The sequence below is a fragment of the Polypterus senegalus genome, chromosome 1 (assembly GCF_016835505.1).
Source record: "Polypterus senegalus isolate Bchr_013 chromosome 1, ASM1683550v1, whole genome shotgun sequence".
NCBI lineage: Eukaryota > Metazoa > Chordata > Cladistia > Polypteriformes > Polypteridae > Polypterus > Polypterus senegalus.
This window is the reverse complement of record NC_053154.1, coordinates 294,799,457-294,817,052: the sequence shown is the minus strand read 5'-3', so window position 1 is coordinate 294,817,052 and position 17,596 is coordinate 294,799,457. Positions and strand designations below refer to the sequence as shown.

At 37.3% G+C, this 17,596-nt stretch overlaps 1 protein-coding gene across 1 annotated transcript in view; it reads left to right on the top strand.

Annotated features, from left to right (window-relative positions):
• The window catches only part of sorcs3 (sortilin related VPS10 domain containing receptor 3), a 1,218,933-nt gene that overhangs the window by 396,793 nt on the left and 804,544 nt on the right, over window positions 1-17,596 (top strand). The window contains exon 2 of the mRNA XM_039776558.1: window positions 5,818-5,885. Coding sequence (XP_039632492.1) covers window positions 5,818-5,885 — 68 coding nt within the window. The remainder of the gene's footprint in view (window positions 1-5,817; window positions 5,886-17,596) is intronic.

Sequence of the window (17,596 nt, the reverse complement as noted above, 5' to 3'; positions counted from 1 at the left end):
TTTGACTATAGCAACTACTTTGGTGGCTCCTCTAAGATGAGGCAAAAGCTTCATGTGCCCAGGCTGAAAAACAATATTTACTTTACCCTTTAGTTACATTCAATTCTTGTCCTTACGTATAATAATTCATTGTCATAACTTCGTATATATTTTTGAAACCTAAAATGCCACAAATGCCTCAAAAAAGTAAGAAACCACTAAAGACAAACCTATTTATGAATTTTTATAAGTTGAATAGTTAATTTATTTAACCAAATTAAAAAAAAGTCAAATCCAAACAGCACAATCAAATAAATCACAAAACACCAAAAAAAAACCAAAGAAGTAACAATACTCACGAAACAGATTCCAACCAAATGCAATGAACCACTGCTCAGTACTTTCATCACGGCTCCTTATCAAGCCATAGGGAGGACCCAGAAGCGATGACATCAGGGTGGCCCCTCCTTCTGGGGCTCCACCCACAAAGTGCACTGAATTACTGCATGTTGTATTTTCTGGTTTTAGTTCCTGATTCATCACGTTATGAATCAAGTGAAAAGCCAACAACCTTCTTTTGGTTTCAGTGGTGCTTCAGAGTACCACGGGTTCTGATTTGTCTAGATTATTGTAAACTGCAGGTCATCAAGGGGGATCAAGCCAATTACCTCCAGGTTAAATATGGCAGCACCACTGATATCCAGTACCCCTCAGTGGATATTTAAAGCGAAAGTAACATTCTTGCCAGTAATATTTAGTGGCGAAAAAAGGTTAGATTTTTGGTTTATGGGTTTTTAATTTTTCTCTTTGATTCCCCATCATTGTGTTTGCTTCTCCCGGTGTTTAAAACTTACAATAATCCCATGGGACTTTATCCTTATCACTACAAATGTAAAGGAACAATATGTTTTTAGCAAATATTAAGCAAATTAGCAGAATTTACATAAAATAAAAAAATAATCATTTAAAATGAACAAAAATAAATCAATTAAACAGAAAATAGACATACAGTAAATCTTGGTTTTAGAAAACAATAATCTGTTACATTCCAGATTGGGAAACATTAATGCTTCTGCATTGTTTTGCAAATGGAATCTTTAAATGAAGCAGTTGCTCAGACTTATAGCCTTCTGTTTTATGATGAGAGCAAAGCACCTGCTGCCTCCTGGTTGCTTCCAGACAATTCTCTTTTAAGATTCGTCTTACAGAGAATAAAGCAAGTCTTAAATATATGATACGTCATTGCCCTTTGTCTACTTGAAGTGACTTCTGTTCTTCTGACTCAAAATCCCTTGACTTGGATTCAATTTTGGTGTCTTCTTGATCTTCTTCTACACCAACTAACAGATTTTGGGTGTACAGCATCTCCCATAAAGATTGTCATAGTTGCATTTCACCAATGTTTCTAAATTTCTGCAGCTACTGGAACAGTTCTGGCTTTGAGTATTAAACCAAAAAAAAAGAAAGTTCTGTAGTCCCAGTACCTTTAAAGGTTGTAATGGAATTGAAAGAAAAAACAGTTCATACAAAATGAAGAAAAAAGTTAATGATGTGCACAAAAATAACTTTATGCTTGTAATATGTCAGTTTCAGGCTTAAATCTTAGTTATGTTTTTTATGTTACCTTATAGGTTTCTGTATTGGTAAAGCATATGTCAGGACACAGTAGTATGTACAATATGACACACCAATTACAAAACTCTCTCTGTCTATATCAAACAATTTCATTTTTCATTCTAACTGAAATCATGTTGTTGTCACCTCAGAAATACAGTAAACGGTACCTGAGTTTATAAGAATGTTCCATTCACATGTTAGCTTACAGAAGATGAAACAAAACCTTCCATTATTTATGTAAAACTAACATTCTAACATGTCATGTCATTTCCTAACCAGGGTCGCGGGGGATGCTGGAGCCTATAATAGGCTAGCAAACAGCATAAAGCAGAACCAACCCCTGGACAGGGTGTCCATCGCAGGGAGAACACACACACACACACCAAACACACACTTGAGCAAGTTCAGCTTTGCCAATTTTGCATATCTTTGGATCGTGGGAGGAAACCAATGCAGACTCAGGAAGAACATGTAAACTCCCCGCAGGGTAGCCAAGGTACCCCTTCCCCTCCGTGTTTCCCTCATTCTATCATAGATAAAAAAAATGCTTATGTGAGTTTAACATTAACTTTAACCTACTAAGATTGGATCTTACAATTGTGTTTGAATGAATGAGAGCAGCTTTCAAACCAAAGACCTCTCGCAAACAGCTTGACAAAGCAATTAGGGTTAAGAATTATGAGAACAGGCTTTAGATGCTTGATTAGTACATCTTTGTCATTTATTGCTATTGTGAAGGTATTGTTGTTATTAGTATATTATATTAATATTAAGAGGATCATAGATATGTTAAAGGTAACCCCTATCTAATGCATCATTGGAGCTACAGAAGTGTTAAAACTGAACAAAGAGTGTGTTACGATAGTATTAAATTTCACTGACCAGTAGATTCACCTTGTTAATCCATATTCTAAAGTATTTCCAATTATTCTTAATTTTAGTTATTACAGGAAAATGTGTTTTTAAACAAAACAGGTTTCACGTTTTTAAAAAGTCCAATAAAGTCTCTTTTCATAAACTTTTACATCGAAACATCCAAATACACACACAAACACACACAGACTGAGAGAAAAAAAAAGAGAAAGACATCTGTGCTGAACGTTGTGTGAATTAGCAAGCTGCTTGCGATTTCACGGACCCAGTCATCTGCAACAATGTCAATCCATAATCAGGTTTTTAAGAACGCGATACAAGCGCATTGACAGTTCTATTGATATATTACCTTAATTCTAAGACTGATAAGGCAGGATTGCATAAAATGGAAAAGGAATTGCTGCTTGAAAGAGTATTGGTCAGTCATCAGTCTAGTGTAAGTGATCACACATCTCTTAGTCTAATAAACATGTCTCCTGGTTGCTGCAAAGTAATTACTTTGGACTTGACACGTCTCTGTTGGTCTGAAGGCTTTATCACAGTTGGATAATGATCAGAGGCCAGATCTTCCATCTCAGCTCCATCTATTACAATGTGTGCATACTTAATTTGGACATTTCCACAGTCATTTGGATGCAGCAGATCAATCTGTGTGGCACTGTTATTGTCAGGTTTCTCCTGGCAGAATTTTCCTTTTTTGATCCTTAAAATGCACAGCACCGAGACAGCCTTTCATTGTCAAGTTTATTTATTTACCATACGTCACTAAAGAGAATGTTTTAGCAGAACATGCCAGTAGACTGTGGGGATCGTCCCACTATACATTGATGTTGCTCTCATGTACTGTAAAAGTTACAGCTATGGTAATGAGTCAGTGCTAGGTGAGTTGACTTCTCTCTTTCCAGTCACTTTTGCTCATTGAATAGCACAGTTACATGGTTTAAAGACCAGTCTTCATGCACAAAAGGTTTTAATGCTTCCAAAATAGGAGGTGACGACAAGCTAACCCCAGGCCACCTGCATCATATGCAGCACAACATAATGTTTGTATGAATAGTACATCTACTGTACATTTTATTTTGCTGATACAGTGTGGTAAGATATCTTACACACTGTTATTTGTGATATTTTATCCCATTTGTGCATGTGCATATACTCAACCCATTCAGTCAGAGACCAAAATCTCGTGAAAGGCTTTAAAGAAATCATTGTGGATCTGGCTAGAAAAATGTGTCTTTTAGTTTTTGCAAGCAAAGCTTATCCTGGTAAACCCACTTTGTTCCTTTAATTTAAAGAAAAAAATAATATCTTGCTTGGTGCTGATCTATCTATCTATCTATCTATCTATCTATCTATCTATCTATCTATCTATCTATCTATCTATCTATCTATCTATCTATCTATCTATCTATCTAATATTCTTCTTCTTATACTGTAAAGCACTGTATAAAGCTTATTAAAATGCACTATAGTAATCTCTCTGTGTGGAGTATTTTCCCCACTCTGTTGTATTATCAGTAAACATTGAACTAAACAAGTTATACATTTACATTATTTTCTTAGCAGATGCTTTTCTCTAAAGCAACTTACAAAGGAGGTCAACATAATCAAGTAACATCAGTCTAGGAACTGCTTTGAACAAATAAAGCAAGAGACAATAGCTGGTGTAGTAGTACCTTGCACGCCTCTCTGGCATTTAACTATCTGAATTGTGAATCTGTTCTTTTGTCAGAGAAGCAAAAGAGGAACATTTATATGTTGAAGTAACCTCTCTCAAGATAAATTTTAAACAGTAAACTATTTCATACATGAAGCTGCACAGAACGTTTCTTTGTTTCAAATTGGCCAATGTTTGTATATGGGAGATTTTGATAAAATTTTCTCTTTTCAGGATATATCAACAAAAATTAAACTGTCCCAACAAATTTCCTTTAAGTATAAATGTGCTAAATTTAAACTAAACTAGGCCAATGCGATCCAAGTTGTTTTTAAGTGGACAGACAGACAAACAGACAAACATGACAACCGCAATAGGTGCTTTCAAATTATAATGTGAATAGACCTATAAAAGTGCAGGAAAAAGTGTTTGAAAAAAAAATCAATGCTGAAAAGAATGACAAAGTATGAGGCTAGTGGTTACTAGTCCTAGTACACTGAGTTATTTAAATTTGCCAGTAAGGCTCTGAGGATTACGTTTTGGCAGTGTGTTCATGTTATACCTACAGATTCACTTGTAAGATTTGACCACTAACTGTTCCTTATCTCTGGTTATTTCCACTATACCTATTTCTTATTTTTCTTTAAGCAAAGAAAACCCAAGCTCACATGAGCATCACATTGTTAAAAAAAGCCTTGTACAATGGGCAGAGACTAATTCCAAGACTGGTAACAATTAACTGTAAAGAAAACAGGTATTAATTTATCATTCTGATTAGTTCGTTATTTCAGGGTTGTGAAAGTAGATGATTATAGTTACACGATCAAACGCAAAACACCAATTAAATAGCGGTGAGGTTATGTAAATGTCACACCATAAAAGAGTGCCACCTGCAATCAAGTTTATTACTGTAGTTGTTCACCAATAATTCTCAGGCAACACTTCAGGCATGTTTTTTAATGTCAATTTAATTTCACATTCAGTCGTCCGAGTGAGAGAATGTCGTGACAACTGGAGAATTTATGCAGTGCCAACACAGCCCTCCCTGTTTTCTTGCAATTTTAAACAAAAATAATGCACAATGGTGCAATCAATGCAACAAAAAGCAATTGCCACGTAAAAGGGTGGCTTCCTATTAAATTGACTCTGCCGTTGGGTCGCAGAGTCAGAGCTCCTTTTGTCCAGTTGCCTCCATGATATGTGATGGCACTATCTGGGTGGTTGTCCTTTTGAAGCTCCAGGATGAGAAAAGGTGGGGTCAGTTGCCTTCACTGGGAGGTTTTTTGAGACCGTGGAGGAAGAAAATAACAATACAGTTAGAAGCAGCACTCCCTTTCAGCCCGGGTTGGTATGACATACCTGTGAAGATTTTGGATGGTGATCCTCAGGCACACATTTCTTGTTTGAATAGACCGTGCTGTAATACTAATCGTAAGCTGGACACCTGTCATAAAAGTTTAACATGAAAATTCAGTTTATGGTGAAATCAGAGTTCAATTCACCTTCTTGATAGGGATTTTGTTCTACCGGTATTTTGGCCTTTTGCTCTTGTAGCCATGATCCTCAATAAAAGAAAATGTTTATAAAAAAGGATGAGTAAATAGCGGTTAGGAAAACTTTGGTATTATTACCTTGAAAAAGTCTTAGAAACATATGATTAATCAACATTTTTTTTTATTCTTTTTTTACAGGTGATTCTAATCCTGACAAAGTTATATGACTTTAACCTTGCGAGTGTAACAGAGAGCTCATTGTGGAGGTAAGTCGAATAGAATCATATAGTGATATCATAATGGAATATGGGAAGCAGGCACTATTGCTTGAAACAGTAATGTCACTTATAACTGCAAAATAAAAAATGCTGCTATGCTTAAGTGCACTCTCTGTAGTGATAAACTGCAATAAACACTCCAAAATATAAATAATATAAAATTGACATTGTTAGAGCTTAACTATTATCCTGCTACTTATCCATTCCCAGAACCCATTTATCGTTGTTAAAGGGCAGAAGCCATTCTTAAATAGAACAACAGTTAAAAATATGATGGTTATAATCACAGCTACAGGGCAATTTAGTGTCACTGTGTGACCTGACAGCAATATTTTTAGCAGAATGTCAGAAGGAAAACCTTTGGTTATGACGACCCCAAGTTCTTGGGCTAAGTATGAATAGCTGACACTCCTAAGCACAGTGCTAAATATATATACATTTTTATTTAATTGTATTTTTTGAAAATGATGTATTGAAAAGAGATGTATGGATTATCCATGCAAGTTATTGTCTCATTGGTTTTACTGCTGGATAGGCTGAGACCCACCAACCATAAAAGAGATTAGACTTGAAAATGAATATGTTGAGGATGGATTCACAACAAATGAGCCATTTTCAACTAATTCAGTAAGACTAATAAGCCAACTACTATGGAGGATTAGTTTTATAAGTGCTGTAATAAGAATTGTCATTGTGTGTACAAAAAATGCTCATGAAATTAATTTGTTTCAAACATTTCCTTAAATATTTAAGAACCATTAGAGCAATGTTTTGGAAAGCTGTAGACTTATCATTTGTTGATGATATACACATACTGTACATGAAAGACAGAGGAAGACACAAATTATTTTAATTTCAGGCTGTTTTACTTAAGTGAAACATTCAAAGTAGAGATTCACTATATTGCGGCCAACAAAATCAATCTTACATAAAATGTGACAATATTCATCTTTTCTAAATGCGCAGCTTCCTTTGGGGTTTCAGTTGGATTATGTTTATACTTTAAGAAATTGAGCCTTATTTTCAAACAATACAATTTTCAAGTCATAGAAAAAAAGTTAATTTGATCAAGCAGTAATATTGAAATGGCTGCCTTGTGTGTTTAGAAAATTAATGAGAATTAAATATTCCCTGTGCTGAACATTTATTAAAATGGGGGTATTGTATTTTTATTGAAATAGCATTATTTATTTTGCTGAAAATTTGCCAGCTGGTTCAGTGTATCTGTCACTATTAGAATGCAAGACGTCATTTAGCAGGAGATTTGCAGCGTCTGCCAGGGGATGGTGCAAGCAGCGGACAAGAAGAAAACTGTCAGTGTGTGTTGTACGATTAATTAAATCACGCTTCACAAGCCAATGGATAACGGTACAACTCTGTAAAGCCTTTGCTTAAGATCTTTTCTGATGACTTCTCGTTTTCAAGTGATAATCTGTTCATTTTTTGTAATACCAGGCCAGCCTGTATGAAGATCTTGGTACTGATACATGACCTCCTTTTAAGCACTTTAAATTATCATAGATTTCTAAAAGCATTTTAAAATACATTGTTTTGTTTTGTTCACGTTTTAACTTTGAAAACCTCATATAATAGAAAGGCGCTGTTCTCGTATGTTGTGGGTGATACATTTCCATTGTGATCTGTTGGTGTGAATTGAACTTTCTTTACCAAATGAGGTTTTCTGTTAAATGATCAATCAATGAGCAATTCCATTCATATCTTTGCAGTTATTGTTGTTGTAGTGCACATTTTGCTTTGGTATACTTAAACAACTGAAGGCATTGCTTTTTCCAAATATTTGTCTACACACAAATGGGATGGATAAGTTTAGAAGGGACCTTCTGGCATGATCTTTGTTTTTTTTTCCCCAAATTTATATCACATCAGAGTCAGTTTTTCTTCGGTAATGCTACCTGCTCTTATATGTGCAAGCAGTTGTACTCTTGTTATTTATATCATCGTTGCTGTGAAGCTCTTTGAAATCTTTCATCAAGGACATTATAAAGAAATCAATTGGATGCCTTGTATTAAATGTCCATTTGAATGTTTACAAGTTTCATCTAACAGCCCCACCTAGAATTTAAAGGATCTGTGGACAAATAAAGGTAAAGGTTGATTGTCCAAGTCTATTAAGAAAGAGAAAAAGCAAAACAAAAAGTGGAGGGACTGGAAAAAAATAATCTAAATATTGCCAAAGTCAGTTCCTGAGTTCTAAGCAACCTATGAGGATTTCTTTAGCTTTTGCTAGGTTGAACTTTCAGGTTTGCCAGAAGGACGCTCTGTATTTGGAACGTGTAGTGGCAATACTGCACAGAAAAGTCTGAGGGAGAGAGCTCAGCTGAGGTCACCAGGAAGTGTTCCGCTCGCAGTGTGATATCTGGAGTGCTAAAGCTAGGAGTTCTCCTATTAGCTCACGCTCCTGAAACAGACATTGTGGATTTGCATCTCGCACAGCTGAAATAGGAACAGACTAAACATAAAGGTTAAGTGTTGTGTTCTGTTGCTTAATTTTGGCCCAGTGCTTCTCGACTTTTGGCTTCCAAAGAAGTGTACACTCTGAGCTTCATGATAATTTTATGAGATTGTTTTGTGACAAATTTACTAGAAGGATGCATGGAATTCAGAGTATGATTTTGTTTGGATTACACACACAGTGCCACTTTTTTTATTTTCTGTAATATATATTTTTATCACTGTTATAGTGATGTCAAAATTGCTATGGAGTAAGACCACTGTCAAAAATAACTCATAGTAATTTAAGCCAAATTTACATTTCACACGTGTCAATTACGCTTGAGCTTCTGAAAGTTATGCTTGCTTCACTTTAATATCTTTTTAATGTTGAATAAGTAACTGTTTTGCACAAGTTGTGTGAATTAGAAACTGTCTGAAAGCAAATAACTTCAGGCTCACTTGAAACAGTCACGTTCTTCCCATATCTCCGTGGGCTTTACCCCAGACCTCCGGAATACTCACACGTAAAGTAAATAGAGGGTCCAATGGCGCACCCCTGTGATGAATTAGCGTCACAGCCTGGACTGATTGCCCACGGACGTTCACTAAATGCTACTAGGAAAAACCTCTGTTCCCGAGGCCTCGAATTAAAATCACAAACATGCAACACCGAGGCGCCAATTGAACTGCCGACCAAAGGTTTTAGCCCTTATATACGGTGTAGGATCACTGTCAAAAATAACTCCAGCATTCTACCTTTTGGGCACATGCATAGTAACATTGTTTCTTTGTCAGTAGTGAATGCCTTGTGCATCCAACGATGTATTTTTGGCAGTTTGTTCATGCCTGAGAATTGTACAGATACTTGTAATTTTTAGAAGCAAGTGTAACTTGTGATCTTACGGCATAAAATTACCACCATTTTTTGTTTGTTTTGTTTTGTTTTCTTAAGGTTGCTGACATTTTGGAGTGTTTGGTCACAATGATGTCACATCATTTGATTTCACAAGCAACGCATTTCATGTGACATCATGATGGCCACCTTATATAAGGTTGTATTGTAGTGTTTGAACATTGTGTCAAACTATGACTCTAATTTGTTTTAATTCTTGTTTAGATTTCACTTACTTAATGACTACAAATTGAGTGTTGCCTCATGAACTTCAAAACAGATTTCTGTTCTTAGAATAACAATGCTTTTGATCTGCCCTTAAAAGAGAAACAAACAAACAAGAAAAAAAAACCTATTGGGAAAGTTTGTGATGGACAAGACAGATTTATGATGATTGTGTGTTATGTTTTAATAGGACCCAAGAGGAGTACTATTTGAAATATTCATTTCTTGAGCATGTTTGAGATAAGACAAAATGTCTTTCTTGGGTCAGTAAAGGATATTCAAGAAACTAGCAGAGACCAGATACACAGGCAACCAAATAATTTGTGAATAAAAACAAAACCTCTAACCCTGGGTTCCCTGGAGGACCACAGTGTCTGCAGGTTTTCATTCTAACCCTTTTCTTAGTTAGTTAACTTCTTTTGAATTCATTGTAATTGACTTGCTCAGGAAGATGCAAACCCCTTAATTGTTTCTTTGTCCTTAATTAGCAGCCAAACAATAATGAGATAGAAAATGAGCCAAAACATGACCAGCAAACTGTGTCCATCATACAATACCTGAAAATAAAGAAAGGTGAAGGTATCAGGAATGCTGATCCGCTCAGATCACCAAAACATTTTACCAGAGCTCTTAGAAAAGAGAAAACCAACAATTTTGGAAATGTCTGATATTGCACAATGAGAGCAGCAACAAGCCATGGAATTAAAGAACGGGTTTAATTACCGACAAGACTCGCCGCCTAATTATGCAACTAGTTGGAGTTTAAGGCCCTGACTTAGTTGGTCTTCTGTTAGCTCACTCACTTCACATTTCATTTTTGTTTGGTTGCCATTTAAGGAAAGAAATTAAGCAATTCAGAGGAACGAATCTTAAAAAAAAAACAAGTCAATTGAGATTAATTCTAAAGAAGTTAATTAACAGCAAGAACAGGTCATTAATTAAGAATATAGTTAGACTGAATGAGTTGGGGATCCCTGCTGGAACCCCAAAACACATACTCAAACACAAAATCATACCCCAGTAGGACTTTAGTCGTAGTTTTCTTTTCATTGTGAATTCTAAGGACTAGATATTATTACTCAGATGCTGTTTAATGTGAGTGATCGTTTCAGACATAGTGTCTGCCATGATGTAATAGGTCACATAGAACATCCATCACATGCCTACCAGCCAAATACACAAAATGGCAACACCCATGAAAAACAAATGCAAAAAATGAAGCTGTCATTGACATAATGACAGAAAAGTAAAGATAAAATAAGCATATTTCAGAAATGGAATAAAGCAAATTGTACTAAGGACAAATGCATTCTTGATATTCTTGTGGGCCTTTTTCAAACACCAAAATGGTTTTATTTAACTAAGATTTTGTTCTCCTGCTTTAAGAAGTTGTCATATTCAATCAAGGACTCCTTAGAGCTACAAATTCACTAATTCTGCTTCATGTGATAAAATATCCAGCAGTAATTAAACACAGAGTACTAACTCTTAATATATTAATGATGAAGCATACACACCCAGGCCCATGGGTGTTTAGATGAGCCAACTATCTGTATATTTGATATGTGCCCAGTCTGGTCTGTTTTTGCAATATAAACTTATTGCAAGGCAGCGCTATCAATAGTTCAAAGAATGTTATGGACAGAGGAAATTAAAAATAAGCTGGCAAGTTCACTATGTCCAAGCTGACCTGTATCAAAATGACAGAAGTTAAAGTTCAAGGGTCTATTTTTTGATAGTCCTGTTTGTGACAATACTGCAATTAAAACTTAATATAATATAATGTTAACTAAAAAGGTTTAAGAAGTAGTTCAAATAGTATATAACATTTGGAAAAATGTACAAACACAATAAGCAGTTTACTACAGGACCTGGATATGTGCAGCATTGATCATGATGATCATAAGACCACTTTTTAAAGCCACATTGTAAAAGATATCTCTGTTGTAATATGGAACATGTACATTTATTTTGGATTAATTAATGGAGCCAGGGCAGCCAGCCCCACATCACAAAATCTGACACATTCATCAGTACCCAGCAGCACATACACCTTTGTCTTAATAGGACTTACATGCTCATCCACCAGCACCAGGTGGGATTATTTTCTGCCTTTGATCCCATGTGACTAAGTCCAAATTCATATAACAGATGGAAAAAAAAAAAAAAACAACCGAATGCCACAGGTTACACGTATTCTCATTTTCTTGTGTTGCAAAACAGGAAACTGAAATAATGTTTGCTGTCAATAACACCAGATGAAGCCAGCAATCTGTCAAACAGTAATTTTACAGCAAAGGCAGGTTTCCCTTATCAGATGCAGTAAATCATACATCAGAAGCTTAATGCTCCCATGTTTTCTCTGAAAATTTCTGCTCCAGAGCATCACATATTTTAAATTCTGCTATAAAACATGAAGATTAGTACATCAGGAATTTAAAAGGAGACTTATTTGTCAGATGTTGTAGAGTGCTTTCAACATCCAATAACTCTTCCACATACATCAGTAAAGGTCTTATTTAATCAGTATGTTTTATATGTTAAGCAATTGCCTTTTAAAGTAGTCAATAAATGTGCATCTGTGCAAGTGCTTGTGACCAGAAGCCTTCATGTCTAGCTCTCACAACATAATCAGCTTGTTTTCATTTTGCTAGAAGACAGCAAGAAGTAGAGAGAATTTGTCTTTGTAAGCTGGAATCTAAAGCTCAAGGGCTCACAATGTAAGGTGCTGCATCCCTCCAGCCAGCCAGCCAGTTTCTTCACTCACTTATCCAGCTCAGAGTCAATTATTGTGAATTCCTTCACAATCTCATCCTGAGATACCCTAAATTGTGGACATGTCTCGTGGAATGACAATAGGAAATTAGGGACATGTTGGACCTCCAGTGGAAGATACAGCATTAGCACTTCAGTATCTCATTTTTTTTTAACATTTATGTTAAAGAAGCTATACATACAAGTACTCAGAATGACACTATGTACCAAAAGCTATTTCATTTGAACACTGTGGCCTTAATTGTGGTTTCAAAAGATGAATCACATAAAGTTGGGAGAGGCTTTCAGGAAAAGGATGCATGTTGTCCTAAATTTAGACTCATTTGCATTTTCTTACTGTTTTTCACATTTATTAACATCATAAAAATAAGCCATATTGCACTAGTTTCATATAGAGTTTGCATGTTTCTACCATGCTGGATAAACAATAAATATGCATATATATGTAGTAGTATCCTGATTATCCATGACCTGATTTACCAAGATTCTGCATTGTCCAAGGTGAAACTGCAGGTGTAACACATTACTTTTCATATACTGTAATTCTTTAAAGTTTTGCCATACTCTACTAAGCATGAAAATGCTATATGTTTAACCTGAACTGTCCCGAGTCCCGACTTACTCACTGCTCCTAAACTGCACCACTCAGCTTTTGTCAGTGTGTCACCAGCATTGACCATGTACTGTCACACACGAGCACATATGAGGCAGTCAATGAGCTAATAACTAAATGTGCTATGCCGGATCATGGGTTGACAGAGTTCCTTCCTCTGCTGATCATCAGAATGGAAACCGGCCTAGTCATAAACCCAACACTCCAGTCCCCACCCACACCCCTTTGGATGCAGCTCTTCCTCCTCTCCATCTATAAATCCATCCACTTTTCTTTGTCAGTTTGTCCCGAATTGGACTGTCTTTTGTGACTACTCTGTCGTTTATCTAGTCTTTTGAATATTGTTGTCAATATATTGGGTGGATCCCCAAACCTTTTTATTTTTTAGTCTTTTTGTGTCTGTCTGCAGAGACTGTCAACCTTGTTGAGTGGTTTACTTACCTTGGCAATGACATTCATGTCTCTGGTGACTCTTCCTATGAAGTCAGTAGGCAGATTGAGGGTCATGAGGTCACTGGAAAGGGGTGTGTGGCACTCCCGATATCTATACAAAAGGACAAAAGTCCAAGTCTTTAGAGTCCTGGTGCTTCCTGTTTTGCTATATGGTTCTGAGACAAGCATGCTATCCAGTGAACTGAGACGAAGACCTCTGGAGAATCCTTGGGTACCACTGGTTTGACTTTGTGTCGAATGACCGGTTACTCATGGAGTCACGAATGAGGCACATTACCTACATTGTGAGGGAGAGTCAGTTATGGCACCATGTGGTGAGATTCCCTGAGGGTGATCTGGCTCACAGGATCCTCATTGTTGAGGAACCGAGTGGCTGGACCAGGCCAAGGGGATGACCACGTAACACCTGGCTGCAGCAGATAGAGGATCATTTCCAGAGGGTGAAACTAGACAACGTGTCTTCCTGTTGGGTTGTCAACCAGGATCCTGAGCTGTTTCGTTGTGTGGTGAGTGCGGAAATGTGCTGTACCAGTGCATGCTCCGCAACCTTACCTGACCTGATTTCAAAGTGCAGTGGTGAACTGCTGGTGGAAACTGCAAACCCACATTTTCTGACTCAGAGGTGACCGCTTTGCGGTTTGAGCTAATTGAAGAGCTCCATCCAGAGCCAATGCAGAGCCTGCCTCAGACCACTGTGAGTCATGTGCTGCCCTGTGTCACCCTCCCACCTTCTCTGTGCAGTGTCCCTACTAAACACCATTCCGTCCACAGAGTAAATCCCGCCCTTACTGCAAGTTGAACTGCTGTAGACACACAACATTAAGCATCTCAGTTTTGAAGAATTTCACTGTGGTGAACCGTCGGTAGTGAGCTGTGAACCCACAGTTTCTGGCACAGAGGCAAGCACTTTGCCAACGTGAGCTAAATGTAGACCCCCATCTGTCAGCCATACAGATCCCGACTCTGACCCCTCTGTGAATGGTGCACTTCCCTGGTGATGTCAGCTGATCTCTGTCTTTATGTGTCAGTCCCCACCTTCTCTGGGCAGCACCACCACTATCCATTTTATCTGAGGTAGTATCAGTCCACATTATATCCACCTTAATAAAAGGACAAGTGTCTGTGTGTGTGTATCTGTGAGTCCATCCAGTTGCTAGAATTAAGAAGAAAAAAATTTAAAATGTAGAAGAAGGTTAAAAATGATATTAAAAATACCAAATAAGGATCTAAAAATGCTTATCACTGTCCCGCTTGGGCTCACTTGACTTTAAACAAGTCACTTCTTCTTTAAACTTAACATATGTATTTGTGGTTAGTGGTGCCACCACTGAGCTCCAGAAGACCAGAGTGGAATCTTATTATTTGTGCAGAGTTTTTTCCTCCTACTCTGATTTCCCACCCACACCTCAAAGACTCAACTCTAAATTAGTGAAGTCTGAGTGGGTGAGTGTTGTTTATGTGTTTACTATGTGATGGACTGACATCTCATCAAAGGCTGTCTCTCATGGGATGGGTTCTGCCCTCCATATCTCTGTATTGAAATAAGAAACTTCAGTTAATGTACCAATGAATGGAGCTATCCCTGTCTGACCACACAGAAATAAGCACATCAAAACCAATGACGTTGCCCAGTTTGTAATTTTTCCTGTCATTTTTAATTTCACAAAACATAGACTCAGAAGAATCTCTCCTACCACAATTTAACTTGTCGTTTCCTTCCTCAACAGCAAAATAACTTTTGCCTTGTGTCTTAACGGAAGGTAAAGTCAGCTAATAGCGGTTATTTTGTATGGCAGTGCAGAAGTATTTATATTAATTTCACTGCTGAAATATCCCTAGAGGATTCTCAAAATATGTGTTGACATGCTGTCGCCATCAATTTTTGTATTATCCATTAAAATGCCATTGAGTTATTTTATGGAAATTTACTACTTTTTTTCTCAGACTATATGGATGAAGCAGTGCATGAAAGTTGAAGTCCAATGAAGTAAACATGTAGGGGTAAATCCTGTTCTTAGAAGTGATTGGACATGATGATGATGTATGTAATCAGAGCCAACAGATTAAACTTGGCTTATAAATGTGAAGTGTCTAGCTACAATTTTATCTGTCTAATAATTCAAATAAATATATAAAAACAGCCCATGGCCAACACATTCATTTGTTTTTTCACCACTTCATTCACTGACAATAGATGAATAAAAGGAAGCCTATTTACTAAGCTAACATTTATAAGGCAATGAATTGAACAAACACGAAATAAGAGTGGCTAAGTTAATCAGTCATTTCCAAATTAAAATGTTGATTCTCTACTGCGATAATGATATTCTCCTTTAGAGGTAACATTAGTCAGGTTTGTTCTAATGGTGTATTGTAATGAACTGAAATATTTACAGTACATTGAGGGAGAAAATAAATCCATTTACTAATCATCCATTTGTAATTCTCTAATCCAGTTCAGAGACAGAACAACACTGGGGAAAAGGCAGGAACCAGTTATGGAAGGGGCATCACTTAAATGTGGACAGTTTTGAGTCACCACTGAAGATAACCCGCATGCATTTAATATGTGGGGCAAAATCGTACATGTGGAACATGTTTAAAATCTGGGTAGAGCTGCCTGAGAGATACAAACATTTTGCTCAAGTGTGACATATACATATTTATATACTTATTTATTTTTACAATATTGCAGTATCTGCTGATTTGCTGTAGATAGAGACAATTGATTCCCATGACCCCCTTTTTATATACTCCTGGTCAGGTAGGGGCAGCGGCTGCCGATCGGCGATTGGGATCATATCATCCTGGAGGTGAGGAAACAGACAAGAAAAGAGCGGGCCAGTTCGGTGGCCGGGTTAAAGTATTCCCCACAGCTGTGTTTGATGCGCTCCCAGAGAGCCTTAAAGTGGAGAAGGAAAAACAAGCTGTAATTGCCTTTACTACACTACTAGCACGTAGATGTATCTTGCTGAAATGGAAGAATCCCACCCTGCCACTCTTAAATCAGCGGGTAACCAATGTTTTATACTACTTCAAATTGGAAAAAATCAGATTCTTACTTAGAGGATCTGTTCAAAACTTTTTTACAATATGGCAGGATCTAATCAATAACATTTTAGGACAAGCTTCCATTTCAGGGAAAAGAAAACCCTTCCTTTTTTATGTTCCTTTAATAGAGTAGCTTTGGTTGCTGGCTTGCCTCTCTTTCTCTTGGGTTGTGGTCGAATTTTGCTTTCATCTATTAAATTTGTCTTGACTCTATGGAATGTTATCTGTTTCTAATTAAAATCATTAAAAAAAATGTAAAATAAAAAAACATTAAGTATTCCCCGCATCAACCTTTAAAGGAAACTTTATGTGACGAGGCTGCTTCGTAGTTCCCTTGGTGGCGGCACAAACCTGCCATTGCCTCTGTGGTGGACAAGCAACCTTCGACAGGCACATCACCCCTGTTTTGGCATCGGGGAGGGTCTCAAAGGGTCTGGCACATCTCATTAGATTCATATATAATGGATATTGTCACACATGTGCGATTGGGAGGCAGCTAGAGGGCCTAAATAATATTACCACGCCAGACCACGGGGTGGCGAGCTGCCCCAACTTTCTCTCTCAGTCCTCTGCAGAAATCCCACTAGGTGCTGGTGTTATTGTTGACGTAACTGCCGGTGTTAATGACATCACTTTCGGGTCCGTCCAGATGGCGTCACTTTCTGTCACAGACTTTAAAGTCACCATTTTCTCAAACTAAAGTCAGTTCTGTTTTGGATTTCAACCTGAACACATCTCAAAAAAATACCCATTTGCAGCCAGGGCACATTATACAGGAGGCTGCCCCAAACCTTTGATGTCTCTTAACAATCTTTGTTACAATATATATTTGTATAGTACATGACCCGCAGTGTCGTCTTACTGAATACAGTTGCTGCGAGGCAAAACCAGCACTTCTCTGTTGTGGGATCAATCATCAGTTAGTGCTGGCTTTTTGTGCCACCATTGTGCCTTTACCAACTCTATGAGATTCTGTGTCATCAGCAAAACACTGAAGCATGTTTAAACATGAGGTCTGCATGCTATACACCCCTAGGGATCATTTTTGAGTTTTTTTATTCAATCTACAATAATATTGTGACGTCCCGTTGAATAAACACACTCAGGAGCCGCTTGTCCGGGGAAGTCTTCCAAATGCCGACTGGCTTTTTATTCAATATGCCGCGATATAAACGGTGCCCTACAGCCGCCCGTTGTCTGGGTCACGGGGACACCTCCAAAATAACAAAGACTAAT